Below are 24,561 nucleotides of genomic sequence, written 5' to 3' on the forward strand. Positions count from 1 at the left end.
CTACTACCTGCACTCTCCTTCGGGTTTAGAAAGCACGTATCGGCATCTACATGCATTAACTACGTAGTCAACTCGATCCACGAAGCAAAGAATGCGAAAAAAGAAGTTTTCGTGATCTTTCTGGACGTGAGCAAAGCGTACGACTCGGTAAATACTACAACCCTACTTAAGACCTTGGCAGAAGCAGGCATACCCGAAAAACTAGTCTCATGGCTATTCGAATACCTGAGGAGCCGCAAAGTGCTGCTAAAAACGGAGTCTAGCACAATCGAAATGGAGGTCTCTGAGGGACTCCCACAGGGATGCCCACTATCTCCACTATTGTTCAACCTTTACACAGCATCCCTACACGAACTGTCTACGGAAAACGGAGAACTGGTACAATTTGCAGATGACTTTGCAATCATCGTGATGGCAGACACGGTCGAAGAGGCTGCGGAACACTGCAACTTATTCCTACACCGAATTCTCGACAAACTGGCAGCTCTGAATCTGGAAGTGAGTCCGCACAAGTCAGTCGTAATTCCGTTTACTACAAAAAACACCGATCACATTAAGATAAAAGTACGGGGAGAAAAAATAGAGCTGGTCAACACACACCCCTATCTTGAATACGTTTTGAACCGACTCTTAACGCATAGAAAGCATATCGACTCGGTGGTAGAAAAAGCGGGTAAAAATTTAGGGCTGATGAAAATGCTGTCCAGGAAGTCCAGTGGCGCCAACCCAGAAACCCTGATCAAAATAGGGAACGCACTGGTCCGCAGTCGACTGGAGTATGGAGTGTCGGTGTACGGCAACGCAGCAGCTACCAATCTCAAAAAACTGCAAATCGTACAGAATGTATACATACGCAAGGCGATGAATTTTCTCAGCAGCACCACACCACATGATGCTGGCCGAAGCAGGACAGCTACCTATGGAGCAACGAATCGAAGCACTCACTAAAAGGGAACTAATTAGAACTACATGGTACAGGACGCCTCTGATGACATTCATCAGTGCAACCTTGAGCAGAGAAATGGGCAATGAGTCTCACATCACGGAAACAGTTGACAAAAACATAGAATTGCTCTATCAAATCCACCCCTCCGATCGGGAATTGCAATTTCTCAAGCGGATGCGCTACTTTGTGAGAGTAGAGTTTGACAACATTGTAAAAACTACCCTTACAAAGGATCAACCAAAAAAGGATGAAGCAAGTGCAACACTCTGGCAGTCACTTTTCCGGGAAGCGATGCAGACAACTTACAAGCAACACAACAAAGTGTTCACCAATGCATCCAAAACAACCAAGGGTGCTGCCTTTGCAGTCTACGACGAAACCGATGGATCAGTCACCAGCGAAGGGATTAATAACAACTTCTCCATCACGAATGCTGAACTTCTAGGCATCCTCAAAGCGGTAGAGTTAGTCAAAAACAAAGGATACAAAAAGGCAGTGATCCTCACTGACTCTAGGAGCGCTTGTGAGATGCTACTCAACGAAAAGACCTTCGAAGAAAACTACATAATGGCAGAAATCTACAAGGAATTCTACGGAACGAGGGGGAACTCCATAAAAATCCATTGGATTCCGGTATCTACGGAAACGAGAAAGCTGACCAGGAGGCGGTCACCAAAGCCGGTGAATCACAATCCTTTTTCAACGGGATCACCATGAGCGATGCCCTCATCCTAAGCAACAACACAACATGGGAAGATTGGACAAGGAAATACAGGACGCTCTCCGATGAAAAAGGAAAGTGGCATTACCAAATACTGGAACGGCCTAACAAGAGAATCTGGTGCAAAAACCTATCACTTAGCTTAGCCGACGTTAAAATCCTAAATAGAATACGAACGGGTCATTGCTTAACAAAAACCACAAGAGGAAAGTGGGGGTGGGAAGAAGACGACAACTGTGAATGGTGTGAGACAACTGAAGACCTCAAACACCTACTATACGACTGCCCGCGATACAACCAAAGCAGAGTCGAATACCCAGCGCTGGAGTATATGCAACCACTAAGTGAAAACTGTGAAGAAGAATTGAAACAAATAACAAAATTCCTAAAAGAAAACAACATCTACATATAATCAGAAACTACCAAAAAACTCATCACGAGAAACCAAAACATGACGATGGCGAGATGGATCAACTATGGTTTTAGCCTGTCAGAAAGACAAATCCAATGAAAAAAAAAAAAAAAAAATAGCCCTACGTTGATGAATTTAAGCTACCAACATTCTGGTAGTAAACCTCAATGTTGTTGTAAGACGGATCAGGTTCAGCAGAGAGCGAAGCCGTGCTGCCCCTTTGAGCACGTTAGAAGGTTCCTTCGTCAACTCCACGAACAGTATCGGAACAGCTGATGGTCATTTGGTCGACTACGGTGAGGGGTTCGAAGCATCCCGAATCAACTGCGTCACATCCCAAAATACAACGCTAGTCCTCGGCGAGAGAAATGGTTGACATCTGGTCACAATATGTCGGAGTAAAAGGAAAATTACTAGAAGCAAAGAAAACACCAGCGCTTGAAGTGTTCGAAGTAGAGGTGTGACGGCGCCGATGGTTGGGTGGTAAGCGTGACCGCCACCCACCCCAGTTGGTCTGGGTTCAATCCCAGTCGAGGTCGTTGAGATTTTTCAGAGGTGAGAAAAATCTGAGGTCACGCCTTCCTTCGGAAGGGAAGTAAAGCCGTTGGTCCCCGGTCCATGAGTTGATGGGTCGATATCCAATCCAGATAGTGGGAGTGTCACCTCTCTGGCGTCGGTGTTTGGCCTCGTAGCGGAAATAGGCCGACGGAAAATAAACAGAATTGGAAGAAGAAGAAGTAGAGGTGTACTTGCCATTTGTGGCAGGTTGAAAAACTATTTCACCCATCTCACACACAAGACCGGGACGACTGGTAATCGCTGGCTGCAACTGCTCGACTGTGGTGCATCCCTGCATGTGTTGACAATGTTCCTATTATCGACTAGTTTTTTACCGCCAACAAGAATATTGCTCGGATCAGGGCAATCTTCGCGAGAATGTTTCTAAGGGTGCTTACAGAGTGGCGGCGAGAAGCTGAGCTGGCGCTGGAACTGACATTAGAATGCGAGATGCGAGAAACCTGCTTGCTGCAACCAAAGGGATGATGTCAGAGTGAAAGCTGAGCGGATCGGCGCCGACTGTCTGCTTTTACTCTGACAGGCTCCATTTGATATGCTGCGAGAAGGTTTCTCGCATCTCGCACTCTAATGTCAGTACCAGCCCCAGCTCAGCTTCTCGCGGCCACTCTGTCAGCACCCTAAGGTGGTCGAGAGGTACCAAGATTTACCTGGACTGGAGTAGCTACTGAGACCTTTCTAGCAAGGCGCGAATTTTTTTGGTTAACTCGGTCTTTAGCTCAGCACAGACGTCATCCGTTTTCCCAGCCATAGCAGTGATAACTTGTCAACAGTTTTTTCGGCATTTAATTAGCAAGGGACTGGAAGGTGAAGTATATTTTTCAATATTTAGAGCCATAGTACTCAAGGGAGAGCAAGGTGTTGAAAGGAGAAAGTTTTAGAAAAGCGTGGAAGGATCATATATGCAAGCTTAGAGCTCACCGGCGACTTAACCCTTTGTCTGCTACCGTAGTGGTCAAGGTCTTTTGGCATTAGAAATGCGAATCACCTGAGTCTACGGCATGTCCGAACAAGCGCAAAGTAACTTGTTACTTCATGCTGTCGGAACCGACGGTCGGTTCCGACAGCATGAAGTAACAAGTTACTTTGCGCTTGTTCGGACATGCCGTAGACTCAGGTGATTCGCATTTCTAATGCCAAAAGACCTTGACCACTACGGTAGCAGACAAAGGGTTAAGTCGCCGGTGAGCTCTAAGCTTGCATATATGATCCTTCCACGCTTTTCTAAAACTTTCTCCTTTCAACACCTTGCTCTCCCTTGAGTACTATGGCTCTAAATATTGAAAAATATACTTCACCTTCCAGTCCCTTGCTAATTAAATGCCGAAAAAACTGTTGACAAATTAACTCAATAGGTCGTTAACAAAAATGGTTAACAAAAAAATGGTAAAAATAGCAGTGATAACACCATTTTTTTTTTGAATTTGCAAAGTGCACTCTCATATCGAAAACAAAGACGTAGTCCTATGTCAAAAAGGGATATTTGTTTGGTCTTACAGATTTGCGACTCGATCCTGCATGCTCCAACAGATGTCAGCAAAGTTCGGGCATTCTTTGGAGCTATCAATTTCTATGGAAAGTTTATACCAAACATACGAACGTTTCGGTTTCCTTTGGATGAACTGTTGAAGGAAGGAACAATGTTTCGATGGACTGTCGAGTATCAGCGAGTGGTCGATTAATTTAAGTAAAACCTAACTTCGGACCATTTCCGTAATTATCACGATGTGAGAAATGAAATCATCGTGTCGGCAGATGTTTCATCTGTCGGAGTAGCTGCGACGATAAGCCACAAATTTCCGGTGACTCAGTCAAGGTAGCAAAATACGCAACTCGCGCTCTTGCAAAAGCAGAGCAGAATTCCAGTCAACCAGACAAAGCGTGTGACGAAATTCCACAACATGGTTTTCGGTCGTCGATATAGGCTTCAGACCGAGCATGCCCCTCTACTTCCAATTTTTGTATCAAGTAAAGTTATTCCAGTATACACGCCGTGACTCGATTGCAGCGATGGCCACGATAAACACTTTTTAGCCCGACTAATTTGTTTGGCTGACTCCTTCTCTATTTCACTACCGAGCACATTCGAGCCGAAAAATTCGGTAATGCAGACGTGCTGTGTCATCTCATCAGCAATCATTCGAAATCTGAAGAGGACTATTTCATTGCAAGCGTGATCCTTGAATAGGTCTTCAGGTCAATAGCAACTGATGTAACTAACACACTTCCGCTCAGTTTTAGAGTAATTCAGAGAGACACCAAAGCTGACCCGCATCTTCGTGAAGTCAACCGTTATCTTCTTACTGATCCAGAAATTAAGCGATATTACTTCAGGCAGGATTTTCTTAGCACTGTAGATGGGTGTATTACGTTTAGCGATCGGTCAGCACCGCAGACAGTGTCTAAAGCAACTTCATCAAGGACATCCAGCTATTGGGCGGTTGAAGGCCGTCGCCAGAAGCTATGTATACTGTCCCTCGATTGACGATGATATGGTCACGTACGTGAAAGTATGCAAGCACTGCGCATCGGCAGCAGAATCTCCAGTACATTCAACGTCAGCTTCGTGGCCAAAAGCATCGGGACCATGGAAGCGTGCCTGATGTGGACTTTGCTGGTCCAATAGAAGGGGATTATTTTCTGTTAGACGTCGATATTTATACCAAATAGGCGGAAGTAGTTCTCACCCATCGTATCACCTCAACAGCGACAATCGTCATTCTACGTATTTTTGCTCGCCTTGGTATGTCAGAAACGCTTGTCAGCGATATTGATACCCACTTAACGAGTGCCGAATTCTAGCAGCACTGTGCCAAAAACGGAATTCAACACTTACCGATTGCTTTGTTTCATTCCCAGTCCAAATAGTCAAGTGGAGCGCTTTGTGGATACGTTCAAGCGTGCTGTGACGAAAATCAGCGAAGGGAGAACTTCCATAACTGTGGATGTTTTACTTTCAACGTACTGAGAACTTCCATAACTGTGGATGTTTTACTTTCAACGTACTGATTCACGCCGAATCGTCAAGCAGAAGTGTCAAGTGTTTGGACGCCGCATTCGCACCATCCTATAGATCTATGGCGTACTCCAACAGCATCGTCCATCGTATCTGAAAAGCATATAGCCGATTGTGGGAGCAGACGTTTTGATTCACTTGATCTGGTATACACCAAACTCTATACTAACAATAAATGGCCTTGGGTACCATCTGAACCATCTGCGATTGAATTGGTAGTTCTATGTACAGTGTTTGGGTCGACGATAAAAAGCTGGGGCCCTATTCTCAGTCACGTCACCTAATGATTAGAACAAAACTTTCTTCTAGTCACTAGGTGACGTGACTGTGAGAATAAAGCCCCTGATCAAATAATACGTTAACCAGCTCCGCTGCCAAATAGAATCCAGAACAAGTGACATGGCACGTGATCCCAACGTTTTGCCCCTCGATATTTATTTGGACTCGCGGAATCTTTGAAAATCGTCAACACCGGAGTCGTTTACCGACAGGCCCTATGCAGCCATAATCAAGGCAGCCTGCGGAACAGTTACCCAACAGATAACCATCGCCCGCAGGTTCGTCTATAGCATCGCCAGCAGCATCCACAACTTCGTCTTCGTCCACGTCTGTAGCTTCACCTTTGTTGGCGTCAACAACTAGTGGGCCATCAGCGCCAGTGCCAGAACGGCTTCGCTCTACTAGGAACAGAATGTTAAAAAAAACTATACCAAATAACGAGTACCAATCAGAATGAATTCTTAATGTCGGTGGGACCATAACACTATAGCCCTGTAATTTCCTGTACTTTGAAAATCGACAGCGAAGTCTGTCGGAATAGAAGATCAAGTTCTGATACGGACTGTACAACCAAGACTATGCTTTACTTTGACCCTGACTAGTCGCGCAGGCGAAATGAGTTTTTTTGTAAAAAAAAACCAAAATGTCCGTTGTCAATTGATGTTCGGCACTTCTCAAAATTATGATGATCTTAAGTTAAATGACTAAGCAAAATGACATCACATCAAATGGCCCAGACCCGCTGCTTAAAGCAACAAAACAATGCACAAACCTCGTAAATGATCCACAGTTCCGCAGCATGTCCACAAAGGAGGTAGCGATCACACCATCAACGTTCAGGATCAGGTTAGGCTTCTTACTGGTGGTGATTTTTTCAACCTCAAGAGCGTATTCGAGCAGCGGTTTTGCCGGGAAATTTTCCATTACAAACTCCTTGATGATTTTCACTCGAATGTCCGGATTGTTGATTGATTTCACACGATGACCGATACCCATGATCAGTTGACCCTGTATGATTTATTCTTAAATCAGTAACTTTGAAACATGAAAACGTAAAATCTAATTCCCCACCTTCTTCCGCATGCTGTTGACGAATTCCATCGGGTGCAGGCTTGAGTCATACGCTTCCGAGAACTGCTTCGCAGCACCGTCCAAGGCTCCACCGAATCGATCTCCCTAGAAAAAAGAGCACACCGATAAAGATTTGCTCCGAAACGGTAACACATCGTCCAACTTACAATCGTGAGCAGGCCGCTAACCACCGACGATACCAAATCTTTACCAGCACGAGCGCACACAATCGTATTGTGCGCACCGGATACCGCTGGCCCGTGATCGGCCGTTACCATCAGACACATCTCGAAGAACTTGCACACATACGGTGGCAAGCACCGCTGGAACCAGAGCAGCGAAACAACCCCACCAATGCCTACGTTCTTCTGGAGGACATCGCTGATCGGCATACCGGCGTACAACAGTTCTTGGCCTCTCTCGTCGCAGATCGAAGTCATGAAGGAAGCTGGTTTACGGATCAGTCCCAACTCGCGCGCCCACGAGTAATCCATGGGAACGGTCGGCGGTGGAACTTCTTCAGCCGGAACAATAACACCACTTTTGACCAAGTTCGAGTACACTGACCCGACTAGATCACCCAGCGTATCAAACGAATCCGGCACATGAGCTCCTGCTGCAGCCAAAGCCTTATTCTTAGCGGATGCAGTTTCACGATCCGAGTTAGCACAAGATCCGGCATGACCGAACTGTACCTCCGAGGTGAACATTCCCGCACAAGTTCCGATGCACCAAGCGATCAGTGGTTTAGTGATTCGTCCATCCTGCAACGCTTCACAAACCTCATACTCCTCTACGCCACCGACTTCACCCAACAACACAATCATTTTTGCATCCGGATCGGCCTGGTATCGTAATATGTGATCCATGAATGTAGTCCCCGGGTAACGATCTCCACCGATTGCGACACCTTCGAACACACCATCAGTGGTGAGAGCGATGATATTATTCAACTCGTTCGACATGCCTCCCGAGCGAGAAACGTAAGCAACGCTTCCTGGTCGGTACAGTTTCGAGTGCAGAATGTTGTCCAACATACCGCCGGTGTTACCAATTTTGAAGCAGCCTGGCTTAACGCCACCAACCGTAGCAGGACCAATGATCGAAACATTCTTGGCACGGGCCGCCATATTCAGCTTACGTGTCAAATTCTCTGGAATACCTTCGGCAATGATGGCAATAGTACGAATCTGAGGATAATCAAGAACTTCCACCGAACTATCGTAGGCTGATCGGAGTGAGGCAAAATTAACCAACACATCAGCTTCCTTGTGTTTGTTGATGGCTTCGGACATCTTGGAGTACACCGGAATCAGCACTTCCTTGTGGCCCCAGTAGAACTTTTGCTTGTGGTAACCGGTGAAAGGATACACCATTGCCACTACAGAAGGCTCGTCGCGACTGGAAAAGATAAAGGCAGTTAGAATTTCGAAGTTCAAGAAATACTGTGTAATGATCCTCACTTACCGACAGATAAAATCAAAATCCAACATCGATTGCACGGCGCGAGTCTGCATGCCCCAAACCAGCGCTTTGGTGCGGTTGCTGAACATACGCTGGTACTCGCCGGAACCCAGCTTCGCATGCGCATACTTGACTGCGGTTCCACCTGCGGTGGAGGAAGCAGGAGAAAATTCTGCTTTATTTGGGGGGATGGCATTATTCCTACTAGTTTTGCTATTGGTACTACTATTACAACTATTGCTACTACTGGTTAAAGCTGTCGTACTGTTGTCGTTTTCTGCCGGTGTTGTTGCCAATGTTGATGTTGCAATTTCTGCTGGTGTTGTTGTGGTGTTGGATGCTTTCGCTGTGCTCGAGTCTGGCGAAATGTATGAACGGGGTATGGACGTCGCACACACCACACACGCGCGCATATCGGTACACATACACGGGAACATGAGTGCGGGGGGCGGGGATGAGTGGGATAAGCACAGATTGATTCACAACACGGGCGTGTATTGTTCGCACGTGAGGCAAAGATGAGCGTGTAGTATTTTTGTAGGCGTGTAAAAGTACGGAATAACACCCGGAAATAATGCCATTAGAGCCGATAAAATAAAAGAAAATGAAAACAAATCTGGTAAAAATTTTGATGAAAAAATAAACGAAACACCAAGGATTTAAAAAATTATAAACGTGTTAGTTAGAGTTAGTAAAAATTGTAAATAATTATAAACCTTTCGGATTGCAATCAATTCCATGAATAAATGATATATCCAATTCATGAATAAGAGTGTCATGATTTGTTCGTTTCAAATCGATAGATAACCAATAAAACAGTATAAGAGGGAGAAGAAATTAAACTGGAAGCGATTATGAGCGCATACTGCTATTTTTACCATATCTCAACTATCGTAAGACACCTTTCGTAGAACATAATTAGGTTTGCATTGACGTGAGAAAGATTTATCGAAGCCTGCTCATTTTTTAAATATCATGAAAATCCCAAAACCTTTTTGCGTGTGGGCAGTAATGACAAAATGATACGACGGCTTGTTTCGGGGAAACTTCGCAACAAAAGTAATGTTTGAAATAGTTGTAATATTAGCATACTGGTTAAGAATGCACACTAGAAATCGAGCATAATGAAATGGATTCATTGAGGTAACAATATAGTTCGATTGTCCATTCCATCGTCCCACAATTCAACAGATCACTATCACTACTACCTCTCATAATTTCTCGAGAATGAAATTTTATCCTCTCTCTTCTGGTCCAGGAAAGATTTTCTTGAAACGGAACGTAAAGCTGCCTAATGTTGTACAACTTGTATAATAAACTAAGAGTTAGCATTGCTACTCTTAGACAAGCTAAAGAAATAGCCTCCAGCGAGTGATTTTACGCATGGATATCGCGTTTACATTCCAGCACGCGAGGTTGAGATTGACCGTGTTATCGCCGATTCGACAAACAAACACGTATTTACTGAAGTGCAACTATTCGGAACTAACAGTGAAAACACACCTTTTGAAATCAGCCTTATGTTCAGCGGGTTTATTTTCACTGTTAGCTCCGAAGAAAATCAAAGAATTGTTTGTTTCCTTTCTCTTTGCCGTACTCCCTCATCGTTTCACCTTTCTAAGCCAACAATACGATATTGAATTTAATCTCATTTGTGCTGTTTGTCGCCACCGGATCTGTATTCTTCTTTTTCGCTTTTGATCTGTACAATGTAGCGCACGATTAATTGTCGTATTGTATTAATGTGTACGTATCTCCCTTTCCTAACCTCGTTTTTCTTCGTCCACGTAAAGCGGTATAGTTTCCTTCATTATAAAAATCCTGTGCCGTTCTACCTCCAAGCAACTTCGTTCACACGCGTAAATCGTCCACAATCCACTTTTGATTGAAACTGTCTCGCAACTTTAACAACTTTCTATTAACTTTCTATATATCTTGCTTCCTTTGTTTACAATTGCTCTGCCTATCGTTTCACTTCGATCGCTTCATCACATTTCATTTCTAATCACCTCTGTTGACATGCCCTATCAACATTATTGATGCTCATCGTGCTCAGCGAGACAGTGGGCCTAATATTTTCTCAGGGCCGTAAACCTGGTTCATTTCCAATTCAGATTCACTCTCAATTTCCAACATAGCTAGTCTCGCCGTCGCTCGCTTACATCTTCCTGTCCTGGTTCGAACCCGTGCCTGGTGGGATCTTCCCATTACCAGTCAACTACATTATAGATCCAGCACTTCCGACTCGTTCCTTCAGTGACATACAGCAAATCCCCTGTTTTCAGTGGTCTCACTTGTAGGCATCCCGTACAGCTTCGACCGAATGCGGTGGTGTTGCTACTGCGTTCGGCTCGGGAGCACGTCGTTTGACATAAGTTCTTTTGCCATAATGTACATTTGGCATAACAGCATGTGACACATGCTTTCGTTGGCATAATGATCGTTTGACATAATGGTCATTTGGTATAATGGTCGTTTGGCATAATTTGATATAAACATTGAAATCTCTGTTATATAAGGCTTTGACGCCTGATGTGGCTCGCTTTAAGTACGGTGCCGCCCGACATCGCCCCTATGTTTGAGTAACCCGGGCAAACGAGTGGATCACTAGTTTACTTGCGAGGGCTATTTGGTATACAAATTCGAAGAACCGCTCATGTCTGAAAGAAGGAATCAATCCTTATGTTTCTGACAAATATATGTAAATATTTGCCAAAAACATAAGGATTGATTCCTCCTTTCAGTACTCGCAAGTAGACTGGTGAGCCACTCGTTTGTCTGGACTCCTTCTTTCAAACATGAGCAGTTCTTTAAATCTGCATGCCAAACAAGTTCGAAAGCAATCTGTTGAACTGCTCATTTTTCCGGTTTACTTAAACATAAGGGTTGATTCTTCTTTCAAACATGAACAGTTCTTTGAATCTATCTACCATATAGCGCTTGGCTTTGCCGCATAAGCAAGACCAAGGAGCCGAAGCGGCTCAAAGCCACGGAGGCTCTGCTGGGTACGGTGAACGCCGGCCCGCCGTCGTAACCGGCGGTCCCTCGCAAGCAAACCTGTGATCCAGATTACTCAATCAAAGTGATGTGGCATAGCTACATTACTCAATTGAAGCGATGTGGCATAGCCACATTAGGCGTCGACGCCTAGTATAACAGATTTCAATGTATATTTCAAATTATACGAAACAACCATTGACCCTTATGCCAAACGACCATTATGCTAAATGACCATTATGCCAAATGAACATTATGCCAAACGATAGCATGTATCAGGGCTGTTGTCAAATGAACATTATACCAAACGAACTTATGCCAAACGACGTGCTCCCATTCGGCTCGGAAGGTGATACTCCCAGAAGAAAATGGTTCGAAGTGAGTGCATCTGCTTCTAAAGACTCCTGGGACACGTACGTCAATGGAGTTAACCATGTCCTCAGCTTCATCGATGGTAGTCTGAAGGACTTCATCCGTTAGCCACCTTCCGTCATCGAGTGCTACCAATGCCTCCTCCACTAAGCTATAATAGCTCCTCGCATATTCGTTCCATTGTCCGAGAAAAATTCAGCCAGTGATCCTCGACGACAGCTGAATCGTCGGATCGCTATTAGACAGGCTTGTGTCATGTACCACCATCCAAATGTACTGCGCGAGTACCAAAGCATGTACACAATGCAATCCACCGCTTCTCCATGCGACGGCCGATGGCTACTTTAAGAGGCTCCAAATAGTCGACCCAACGTGGCTGAACGACTTAGCACGACTTCACCTCGAACAACCGTTCGAAAGTATGCCACACATCCGTACACTGTCCATGTGCATGCAGTCTTCCCAAATGAACATCGAACACCATGTTCGCTCTAGTTCTGTGCTCATCTTATACCCACATTTCGTGTGCAAACTCAAACGCGCTAATGCGTACCAAAACACGTGCACGTGTTCGTCTGCACATCCGAACCCCATGTACGTACGCGGAGTTCGTACACACAGGATCTTGATACTAATTTTCTCTTTCTCTCAGTCATCATCACTAGCGTTGACTCATTCTGTTTTGTGCTTGCCTTTCTTGTGTACGCACACGGTGTACGTACACGGTGTTTAAATCTAAGTTTGCACATCGTTCGCTTGGGTTCGGTGTTCGATGCAAACCTGTACACAAAAGCAAAGAATGTTTGAGGTTGAACGCGTGAACGAAATTTTGTACACGGGTGCAAACTTGTCGATGTTCATGGGAAGACTGTGTGCATGTCTTTGACTTCGTCTGACGAGCCTTACCGAAATAGTTACGTGGACGCTTGAATCATTACAGCTCCATCAAAATATTTGACAAGCACAACCATTTTTTGAGCGACAAATCATCGATTGAATCATCCCAACGACACTCTGTTCGCCATAGGTCTTGGATTAGCATCTTCCCGAGTATTGTGACCGGAGTGAGAAATCTCGCTGGGTAAAACTCGTCGTCTTATACCTCACGGATATGAACTGAACAAAATTTTAGCAGCGTTGTTGTCCGGCATTCTCGCAACGTGCCCAGCCCAACGTATCCTTCCGGTTTTGGCCAACTTCTGGATACTGGTGCACCTTGCACCATACACACTAGAGTGACAGAAAAAAATGACCCCCATCGGCCCACCCCTGAGTCGATTCCTAGTCCCACCAGGAGTGTCTGCTCCAAATTTGAGCCAAATCGAACAAGTCTAGCTACCGGACCAACGTGCTTGAAGTTTGTATGGGATTTTTCGACAATTTACATGGAGAAAACCCACTTGCGAACATTTTCACCGCTAGGGGGCACTGTATACATCAGTTTATCACCAAAAGTGAAACTTAAGAAGATAATTCTATTATCTACAACTTTGTTGAAGACTGCAAAGCGATCTGACTCGAACAAGAAAAGTTATTAAACTTATAACGAAGTGATGTCTGAGTCAGTTTTGCATGGGGCCTAGCAGTGCATGGTAGTGTATCAGTACTAGGTTCTAACAAACTAAACATTTTTATGGAATAATTGTTAGATTTAGCTCACTAGTGTGTTCGGAAGAATTGTAGTACATAATACGAGTTATGTTTTGGTTAGAAAACTTTAGTTCCAGCTGTGACCGCATAGATGGCGCCAACACTAACTTTTCAACGGAGAGAGATAGAAATTTGGTGTCTTCTACAAAGTTGTAGAACATGATTTTTTCAGTAATTTTGCCAAACATCTCGATATTCTATCTCTCTCCGTTAAAAAGTTAGTGTTGGCGCCATCTATGCGGTCACAGGTGGAACTAAAATTTTCTAACCAAAACATAACTCGTGTTATGTACTGCAATTCTTCCGAACATACTATTCAGCTAAATCTAACCGTTATTCCACAAAAATGTTTAGTTTGTTAGAACCTAGTACTGATATACTACCACGTACTGCTAGGCCCCATGCAAAACTGACTCAGACATCACTTCACTAAAAGTTTAATAACTTCTTTCAACAAAGCCGGATTGACTAGCAGTCTTCGACAAAGTTGTAGACAATTAAATTATCTTTCTTATTTTCACTTACAGTGATAATACGATGCATACAGTGCCACCTAGCGGTGAAAATGCGAGCTAGTGGGTTTTCTCCATGTAAATCGTCGAAAAATCCCATACAAACTTCAGGCACCTTGGTCCGGTAGCTAGACTTGTCCGATTTGCTTCAAATTTGGAGCAAGTACTCCTGGTGGGACTAGGAATCGACTCAGGGGTGGGCCAAGTGAGTTTTCAAAAATTCATTATTTTTCTGGGCACTCTAATACACACACGATGACGATACCTTTCGAGCCACTGCGTGGATTCCAGGGATATAAAAATGCTGATTCGGCTAATTTTTTACGGTTTCCCGGACTCCGTGTCCAAACTTCTCGTGGTACTGTTTGACTACCGACTTCGTAATCACGTGATTATCAGGTAATATTCCCGGAAGCCTTAAATCAAACGCTATCGCTCCACGCTCGTCCTTCTGCGACGTCAACTTGAACTAAGCACTAGACATCTCGACAGCTAGCCACTCACTGACAGGGCTATCTCTGTTTTATCATCAGAATTTTTACTTCGTCGATCTGCGCCATCATCCTCAGACTCTTCTCCGCCGTCTGATACTCCCTCTGTTACATGGGAACAGGCACCGATGTTGGAACATTGTGGTTCTTCTGAACTACCGACAGAATACCATTGTGAAGATCTGTTGCCTGCAGCGCTTCAATCGGCAGATCACCTATCTTCTTCCTGCAGTTCGAAATGAAGCGGTACACATACGCCGTTGTTCTCCTGGCGACCCCGGTCCATTTCGAAAACCGTTCGGCATTCACGATGACATCCGTAACAATCACGTCGTGCAACAACAAATGCACTCGAAGTTCTTCCATCGTGTTCGCCGGCCGCAGAGCTCTTTTCGACCACGTCTCTTCCTCTTGATACATGACCTGGAGCCCCTACCAACAAAAGCTTCCAGAGCGCATATCAAGCGCACGAAAGTTTGCCACAGATTCGTACGCTGTCTCATTGGCGTCAGCAAATATGTGGCGCTGCACGGTTTTGATTGCGTCTGACCTAGCATTACCGAAATAGCCACGTGGACGCTTGAATGATTGCACGTCCATCAAAATATTTGACCAGCGCAACCATTTTTTGAACGACAAATCATCCAAAGACGCTCTGTTCGCCACATATTTTGGATTAGCGTCTTCCCGAATATTGTGACTGGAGTGAGAACTGAAGTGAGTACTCAGTACAATTCTTTTGGTCGTTTCTTTCATAGAAGAACTCCACAAAACTCTGCTTTCGAACCAACGGCAAAACAGAAAACATCCTCTACCGGCTCCCAAATGATACCCAGAATGCGTTCATAGTCCACAGTCCGTTCACCCAACGCTTTCAGAAAATCTGTTGAGTTTGAGACCCAGTTTCGTATGTCGAAACCTCTGCGAATGAATGAATTTCACCCCGAAGGAACGCTTGATCGATCGCTTCGACACCATCTGCGCTATCATAGTCAACATTATTATTTTTTATATGATGTTACATGAATGAATTTTATAAAATATGATATGATTTATAAATATTCTCCATAACACTCGGTCCGCGGTTGCCTCTCTCCACCCACGGTTGCGTACGATACCTTCCAGATCTTGCTGCACCTGGTCAGCCCACCTGGCCCGTTGCGCTCCTCGTCGTCTTGTACCTGCCATATTTGAACCGAACACAATTTTAGCAGCGTTGTTATCCGGCATTCTTGCAACGTACCCTACCCATCGTATCCTACCGATTTTGGCCACCTTCTGGGTACTTGGTTTGCCGTAGAGCCTGTCGAGCATGTGGTTCATCTTTCGCCTCCACACACAGTTTTCCTGCACGCCAACAAAGATAGTCCAAAGCACACGGCGCTCGAAATCTCCGAGTGTTTGCAGGTCCATTCTAGAGCATGGTCTAGGTTTTGTGCCCGTAGAGGACCACCGGTCTTATCATTTAGTGAGTGGGTGATTTTTTTTATCGCGATTTCTTTTTGAGCCTAGACTGCTGTTCTACGTTTAATTGTCCCATGTACATGGGGAATCCCAATCCAACTTTTGCTGCTTCTCGTTTCAGTCGGGTGTAGAGCTCAAACACCGTTTGAAATGTTCTCCCAAAAGGGCCATGTCATCCACAAAGCATACAAACTGGCTGGATCGTGTAAAAACCGTACCTTGGTTGTTAAACTGGGCTCTCCGCATATTCTAGTGCAACATTAAACAACAGACATGAAAGACCATCACCTTGTCTTAGTCCCCGGCCGGATCCAAATGAGCTTAAGAGTTCCCCAATATGCTCACACAGTTTTGCACCCCTCCCATAGCTTTAATTAATCTTGTGGGGGAAGCCGTGTTTGTTCATAATTTTCCATAGCTCTGTGCGGTTGATGCTATCCTATGCCACCTTGAAATCGACGAACAGGTGGTGCGTTGGGATCTGATATTCACGGCATTTCTAGAGAATTTGCGGCACGCTGAAGATCTGTTGTCGAGTCGTCCACATAGCGCCGCCTTATAAGCGCATCCGCTGCTCCTGGATACCTCTCTGCAAATTGTTCAGCAATCATGTTCTTTATGAACTGCGCGGAACTAGATGAGCCTGCGGAACCAAAGGTAACATAACATAAATCTTCGGTGTGTCGGTTAAGGTTTCTCTGAACAGAAACCTCTGCGTCTGTTTGTACTCGTCTCGTATACGAACTTGGTGGTACGTCTCTTGAATGTCATCTCCGAGTGCAACCGGTTTTTCACGAAAGTGACAGATTACTTTTGGAAGCGGCACTAGTATATCAGGTCCGAATTCAGAGACACCATTCACTGTCGCGGCAGCATCCCACGCCAAGCGTGCCTTACTGGGTTTATGAAGATTACCAATACCACGTTCAACGGTAAGTAGCACAACGAGGAGTATGCTCCAACTCTTGCCGTTGCTTTACGAACTGACCCTCGGCTCCCAACTTATGTTCGACAACTTCCTCTCTGAGAGTACTAGACGACCACTCGTCAAAAAAGGATATCGTGTTAAAGGCCTTGTTTCCAACGTACAAGGTGATAGGAGCCATACAGATTATCACTGCACGGTTTTCGCTTCTTCTTGGGATTACATCGGTTGTTCCTGTAATTATTCAGGCACAGCGTACACAGCTTCAACCGATCGACCGCTTGAACCGCACCGGAACTCTCATTCTCCTGAACTCATTGCAGTTACTGATCAGATGATCGGTCTGTTTTCAAACGTAGCTACCTTTCCTGTCTAAACCACCGTGCTTCGACGGCGATTCGTGCACATGGATAAACTCATTCTTCTTAGTCGTGCTGGATCCCGTGCAGGAGAATTGCATTTTCCGCTACTTCTGAAACGTCAGATACGATATCTGTTACGAAATCGGTGAACATTCTCAGCGGAGTCTTGACCTTCCCATGCTTGAACCTGATCCAATTTAGCTTACAATTGAGTAGTTTATACGGTCGCTCATGCCTGCTGACGATGATCATAAAGCTGTTTTGCGGTGCTTCCGAAGCGAATAAATGTTGACTAGAGACTCAGCCCTCGGAGCCTGCCCGCTCCGCACCTTATGAAGCAGGGTCCTGAGAAACTTCTCTAGTTTTCCAAATAAATTTCAAAGGTCAGTACGTCCGGTACTGAATCCAGAACCACAAGGCGACTTCGAACCGTTTCAGTGCATCACCTTTCAGACAATCCTGCAATCTCTTCATATTGGCCAGGTAGTGTACTCGAAGCTACTGCTAAATAGTGGTCATACTTCTGCCTCACCCTTGAAGGTCGGCTCATATTTCGACATTGCTTGTCGATCCGTCAGCTGATTCTTTTTTACCCTTCGAAATGGATACTCCGACCCGTCTCGAGAATGACCTCCCGGTGAATTACCTCCAGACGATAAAGCTGAAATTTTGCTTCCTCTTTCTTCATAGTCACTATTGTTGCTCTCTTCGGTATCCCGATCGTCTTCTGACAGATTCGACGTGTTGGACTGATCTAGACCGGCCTGAATTCCGAGCTTCACACTCGTCATCGGATTGTTGCTTTTTTCATACGCTCCTCGCATATCCCCATATATCAGATTTCAGGCAGACTTCTGCTAGTGCAGTCAACCATGCATCATCTGGTCTTTGGCTGTTAACAAGACCTCGCTTCTATCGTCGATTAGAAATCTCATCTTGCTGTCGTTCACGTGTCAACCAATCCGTTCCTGCTCCTCCAGGAATTTTTGCACGGCGGCCAGCTGACACTCCAGAAGTTCCTGCTCCTGCTTCAATTGCCGCCGGTGCGTTTCTCTTTCATTGGCCAGCTCCGCCAGGCGCATTTCTTTCTCTGCTTTTAACCCATTCCACGCCCGCGTATTACTGGTAGTGAGATCAACATGGTTACTGTTCCAAAGATTAGAGACCTGCAGTCTGTATGTACATGGTAGTGCTTCTTGTTTAAGGTGTATGTGTAATGGGTCGATATTTAGATGGGCCTCAAGGGCAACAGTCGGATCTGTGGTGAAAGCACTAGTCAACGCCACGAACGCCATTCTTTACAGATGGTTTAGTTTTGACTGGGCCGTCATCATCTCTCCCTTCTGCCACCACACAGTGCATCCGTATGACAGTATTGGACGTACAATTGTTGTGCGAATCCAATAGATGTATTTGGGTTCGAGACCCAGGTCATTCCAAAAGATCGTGTGCACTGCTCGAAGGCCATACACGCTTTCTTGACTCTGAGCTCAATGTGAGCAGACCAATTCAGTTTGGAATCCAATATAACTCCAACGTATTTTATTTGATCTGCATACAGTAGATCAGAACCAAAAAACTGTAAGGGACGAGCCCCGGTTGTTATTCGCTTCTTCGTGAAAAGAATTATTGAAGTTTTGTTTGGGATAACAGATAATTTAACTTGTCGACACCACTGTTCGACAGATGTTAATGCTTGTTGCATTAAGTCAAAGATTGTTCCGATGCAAAGTCCAGTATTTAGTATTTGGTGATTTACAGCAAACCCGTAATTTGGACATTCAAGTTCACTGAGCTCCCTCCAACAAACCGTCGACAACCAGGTTCCATAGCTAACGGACAGAATGCCACCCTGAGGACAGCCGCAAATATTTTATTTTCTTATCTCCGCCTGTCTCAGTGACCAGCAAAGAATGCGATTGCTAAGCATTGCGTTTACCCAACCAGAGACATATGCAGATACTCCAAGACCACCGCGTGTTGCTTTCAGTTATTGGAGTAGTTTGCGAAAGTGCAAATTCCCTTTTGTTACTTTCCTATCGTACAAGATTGTCCAAGTTGGCGCCTATCCCGTTTGAACGTGGCAGACGAGGCAAAGAAGTGGGGCAAAGGAGCAAATGTCAATTGCGAAAGTCAGTGGTTTCAAGCTGCTGCATTCCTGTCAGACCTGCTCTCGGTCCGATATTGTCCCAGTCTGTTATCGAAACCATCCGATAACTGGCAAAGTTCTCTGGAGTGACTCTAATACCTACATCTTCTTGTTGCGTTTGGGACACCAATCGACAGTTTATTGTTAATTTAGTGACGGAAATTCTTGGTCTGACCCAGGCTGATGAATAGCGTTGGCCCCTATTCCGTTTGAACGTGACAGCCGGGGCAAAGTAGTGTGGAAAATGACCAAATGTCAACTGCGATAGTCGTTGGTCATGCAAACCTGGCATAAGCACAGCGATATTTGGATTCAGTAGAATATAGAAACAGTGGATACTGCGCCCAATTCATCTTCGTCGCAACGTCATCGTGCAGCAGGTAGTGTCTTTAAGAAGATTTGGGAGTGTCTGATCCGAGATCTCGTGAGAGTGGTTTGTGGACATTTTTGATGCAGAACGAGGTCTACGGAGATGAAATCGCTATTCTTACTAAAAGCAAGAGCTCGTAGAAGTCGAGAATCCAAAAGACCAGCAAATCATGAAACTTTTGCAGTTTTTGAACGGCCAAGCCATATTGTGGATGGACAACAGAATCATGCTCCCTGTTCCAAAACAATATTGTGTAACGAAACTAATCGTTCATCTGTACCATCGGCAGTACAAGCATTGTAACGCGGTGATATCGGTGAATAAAGTGCGCTAAGAGTTTCTCATATAGCAGATGAGAGCGTCAGTTGTGTTATGTCCATAAATCTTTTCCAGAACGACTCCACTTTCTCGAGGTAAAACAAACGTAGGGTAGAGCTTTTCACCTACTTAACCATACGTGCAGTGCGTGTCGAAGTAGTGGGTACAGGTTGACTACGGAATTCTGTTCATCGCACGGAGAGGAGTCTCCACGAAGATATGCAGCGGCCGGGGTACAAATTTCGTTGGTGAATTTCACCAGATCAACAAAATTGTTAGCACGTTTACTAAAACAGATACTCAGTTGTGTTTCAATCTACTTTTCAATGCTCTACGCCGTATATGGAGGAATCTTTGGAACGCAGGGTTAAGTGCGCGCTGGCATCGTATGTAAGCCTAGTGACGAGGGGTTAGACTGCCCACAATCGCATATTTCGCCCATGGGATTCACGGTCCTCATAGGGCTAACTTGCTATTATGAGCAGTAGATGGGCCGAAAGTGAAGCGACACTATCTCGTTTTACAGATCGTGGATAATTTATGTCAATAGCATGGGCAGCATCCTGAGGAGGCAGAACACAAGAGCTAAAAAAATCTCTGTTGACGAAGAATAGATACGCAAAGTGAGATATGAGCATACGATGTCTTTCTTGTTATCGTGATGCATGCAAAGCAGTTTTAGCATACAAAAGCGAATACAGAAAAAACTTTGAGAATGATTTATCACACGTCATCTGTGTGACAAAACAGATTATCGACAATCGTTGTACGGTGGTAAATCTATTCTCTATTTGTGACAGTAGAAAACCGACCAGAGTTCTGGCAGGGAAATGCAGGTATTATGTACAAAAAACAGCAGAAACTGCCCTGCCACCACCAATCAATCAAACACACAAAATAACACAAGTGCGATCGCCCAAAATAATTCATTCACCGATCATCTCAGAAAAAGCAACATTGTCTCGAATGAACATGTGAAAGAAGGTCATCGGAGCGTAGTTCCATCGTGGTATGTTTAAAAAAGTTCAAAATCTCAGATGAAGCGTAATAGAATGAAAATTAGCCATATTATTCAACCCTGACATTCCATAGTACGTGCTTGCATTCAGGACACATGCGCAGCCGCCCAAAATGGTGTAAAATAAGAAAACATCAATACCTGCATCACTGCCAGAGCTACTGTAGAATAATTTCGAAAGAATGTTTAGAACACCCGAGCGCGTTTCTGTCCCTGGAACTAGATAACGAAGTGTCATTCGAATTCAACACGCAATCAAATTCAAATTTTGAAATGGTATTACATTAACGAAGGGCCACATTTGGAGTGTGTTTTTGTATGTTTAGTGTGTGCATATGTTAGTGTGCTTTTATTACACTAGCAAAATACTGCCAGTCATAATTACCATTAGCCAACTCGTTGGAAGCGGAACCCTTCTTTGCTGCGTCAGCTGCTTGCTGTCCTCCGGGAAGCAGAAAATTGGCAGTGGCAAAGTGAATATTGCAGCTCTTCGGAATTTGCTTCTTGCCGAGAGCCATACCACAAATGGCGGTCATGTGGGTTTCCGGGCCAAAAACATACAGCGGAATTCCTAGAAAAAAAAATGTTTGCAAGTTAAATATCTGTCAGTTGTGTATCCTAGATTATAGACGTAAAAGATACTAACTATTTAATGCAATTTTTTTTATAGAAAGTCAAAAGTTCATCTCACTCACCCAAACTACTGCCGATCTCGCGCATCTTGCGCAATCCTTCCTGATAGTTGGGACCAGCACGACGCACAAAGATGGACACATTATGCTCGATCAGTCTCTGCTGGAATTCCCGCAGCGCCGTGATAATACCGCTGAACGTAGCAGCCACGTTTGTGAAATTGGCAATACCTCCACCGGTGATTAGGATTTTCCCTTTCGGATGTTTCGGGCTGCTCGTCATCAAGCTCAGAATGGTCTTAGCGTACTCGTACGTTTGCTGTTCCGATGGAGCTCCGCTGTATTCGCCATAGTTGGCCAGCTCGGTAGCGCCACCAAGATCACAGATAGTATCGGAATAAATTACACTAGCGCCACCACCAGCAACCATGGTCCATATTCGGCCATTTCGGTTCAGAATGGTCAGCTTCAGCGAGGCGCCACTCTTTGCATCCAGATCGGCGATGTAGGCCTCCTCCGGATAGGCGTCACGTCCGAACGGTGGCGGGTAATCTATTTCACCCCACTTTGGACGGCAGATGAAATCAGCCGTGGCGTCAATCTTGGCTGCTAAATCAAGGATGTAGATGGAGCTGTCGGTGACAACCAGCGGGTTGATTTCCAGATACGTAAAGTACAGATCTACATAAAGTTTGTACAGATTGTAGATGAAACTTGCGATTCGCCTGGAAGTATTTGGAGGGTGAATATAATGAATGCGATCAATCAAACGCGCGACTTACTTCTTTTTAGCGGCAGCCACTTCGGACAGCAGCACTTTTTCAATGTCTGTGAGGGAAACATCCTGCCCTACAGGTACATCGAGTTTCAACGCTTTTGAATCTACATCACCAATGTCTACCCCTCCTTGGTGATAGAAGAGAATGGTGTCCGCGGTTCGGTGAGAGTAGATGCACACGTACGCTTCTTCATTCTGCAATAAGTGTTCACGGTCGAATGTTGTGCACTACAGAAGAAATATTACGTTTATACAGAACTTACATCTTTGTGTGGAACGAACGGCTCAATGATGAAATTCCGTAGTTTGCCAGTGGCGTTGCCTATTTTTTGGTCCTTGTTCATGCGCTCGTCGACCCATTGTTTAACTTGGGGGAACTTCTTGTTGACGGCAATCAGTCCTAGTTTACCGCGCCGTTTGATCAACTGATCCGGCTTCACGACAAGTGGCTGAAATTAGATGAGAGAGCAAAATGGAATATTTACTTTTTCGTTCAATTAGGAATTATACGTAAATACTTGGTATAATGTCAAACATGTGAAATCAGAAATGCCCCCCAAAAAAACCAACGTTGCTTTCGGCTTGCTAACTAATGCGATAAACCGTGACGTCAAATCCGAATCGGTGAAGCATTCGGTAAATAGGGTATAACGGGGTAAGGTAATCATCCAGGGCAAAATAAGCACCCCTATATTAAGCATCAAAACTGAGGTTTGGTTGCATATTAGTGAACATGCAAAAGAATGACTAAAGTTTCAGAAATAAGACAAATGTTTTTATCGTGGTTCAACCGGAGCTGCAGAACTTGGTTCTCGGAAGGGTTTCCTGTCAGAAACACTCACTACAATTGCAGATGCGACGGCAAATGTAACCCAATAAAACACTAAGAACATTGTACGGCTCAGATACTACAGCCCCCGGTTGTGTCGTCATAGAACGAATTGTATAGCGGATAACAGCGTAATTTTATTAGATTGGGCCAACTGAAAGCTTATACCTAAGCTGCTAGGACCAAGGATAGGGACTTCCGGCTATGACTGGTTCATGATTGCGCGAACACGGGCGTTTGAAGGTTCGAGTATGGGCGTTTGTAGCGACTCGAGCGTTTGTATGTTGTCGTGCGCGTTCTTTTAATCGCGTGGGTATTGTATTTTTCGTTATTAAAGTACAGCGAAGACCCGATTTTGTCTGCTTTTTGACACCTTTTTTCAGCTTTATATGAAAATATGTTTGGTGGACTCTAGCAGACGTTTAATCAAATTTGAGAAAATCCTTTAAGTATAACCTTCTTAGATAGATATTGCCAATAGATATTGCAAAAAATCTATTTTTTAAATGAATATTGCAAAAAATATATTTTTTAAATTTGCGCTGGAAGACCCCAGGAAGGAAAATTTATACTAAAAATTACACCAAGGAGTTGATAAAAACGGATCTTTACTGAACTGAATTGTATGATTGGGGCCATTTTGAAATCCAAGTTGGCGGCTTCGGGCTACCACAAGATACTGAAAACTACCATCAATTCGGGTGTCGCATGGAATGTAGTGATGAGTAGAAGACGAAAATTGATGGATGGCGCCATTTTAGATCCAATATGGCAGCTTCCTGCTACTATAAAATACAGGAACCAACCATGAATTGGATGTCATTTAGAAGGTAGTGATCAGTAGAAAACGAAAATTGATGATTGGCGCCATTTTCAAATCCAAGATGGCGGCTTCCGGCTACAACAACATACTGAAAACAATATAGATGACATTTGAAAGGTAGTGATGATTAGAAGACGAAAATTGATGATTGGCGCAATTTTGCAGCCCAAGATGGCGGCTTCCGGCTACCACATGATACTGAAGACCACCTTTAGTATGGGTGTTATTTTGAAATCTAAGATGGCGGCTTTCGGCTCTCACGACATACTGAAAACTACCATCACTATGGATAAAATTTGGTAGCGATCATTAGAAGGCGAAAATTAACAATTGGCGCCATTTTAAAATCTAAGATGGCAACCCGCACTCTTGGATTTTAAAATAGC

At 44.5% G+C, this 24,561-nt stretch overlaps 1 protein-coding gene across 4 annotated transcripts in view; it reads right to left on the bottom strand.

Moving 5' to 3' along the window:
• Positions 1-24,561, bottom strand: part of LOC131678948 (ATP-citrate synthase) — a 151,098-nt gene that overhangs the window by 14,731 nt on the left and 111,806 nt on the right. For 3 of the 4 annotated variants that reach the window (XM_058959406.1, XM_058959403.1, XM_058959405.1), the window contains exons 3-11: positions 22,787-22,972; positions 22,528-22,718; positions 21,809-22,470; positions 21,499-21,684; positions 21,255-21,332; positions 8,489-8,630; positions 7,189-8,422; positions 7,022-7,126; positions 6,723-6,958 (exon numbers count right to left, since the gene is read on the bottom strand). In XM_058959406.1, the coding sequence (XP_058815389.1) occupies positions 6,723-6,958; positions 7,022-7,126; positions 7,189-8,422; positions 8,489-8,630; positions 21,255-21,332; positions 21,499-21,684; positions 21,809-22,470; positions 22,528-22,718; positions 22,787-22,972 (3,020 nt within the window). The remainder of the gene's footprint in view (positions 1-6,722; positions 6,959-7,021; positions 7,127-7,188; positions 8,423-8,488; positions 8,631-21,254; positions 21,333-21,498; positions 21,685-21,808; positions 22,471-22,527; positions 22,719-22,786; positions 22,973-24,561) is intronic. The other variant, XM_058959407.1, reaches the window with a different exon arrangement.

Source organism: Topomyia yanbarensis, chromosome 2 (assembly GCF_030247195.1).
Source record: "Topomyia yanbarensis strain Yona2022 chromosome 2, ASM3024719v1, whole genome shotgun sequence".
NCBI classification, from domain to species: Eukaryota; Metazoa; Arthropoda; class Insecta; order Diptera; family Culicidae; genus Topomyia; species Topomyia yanbarensis.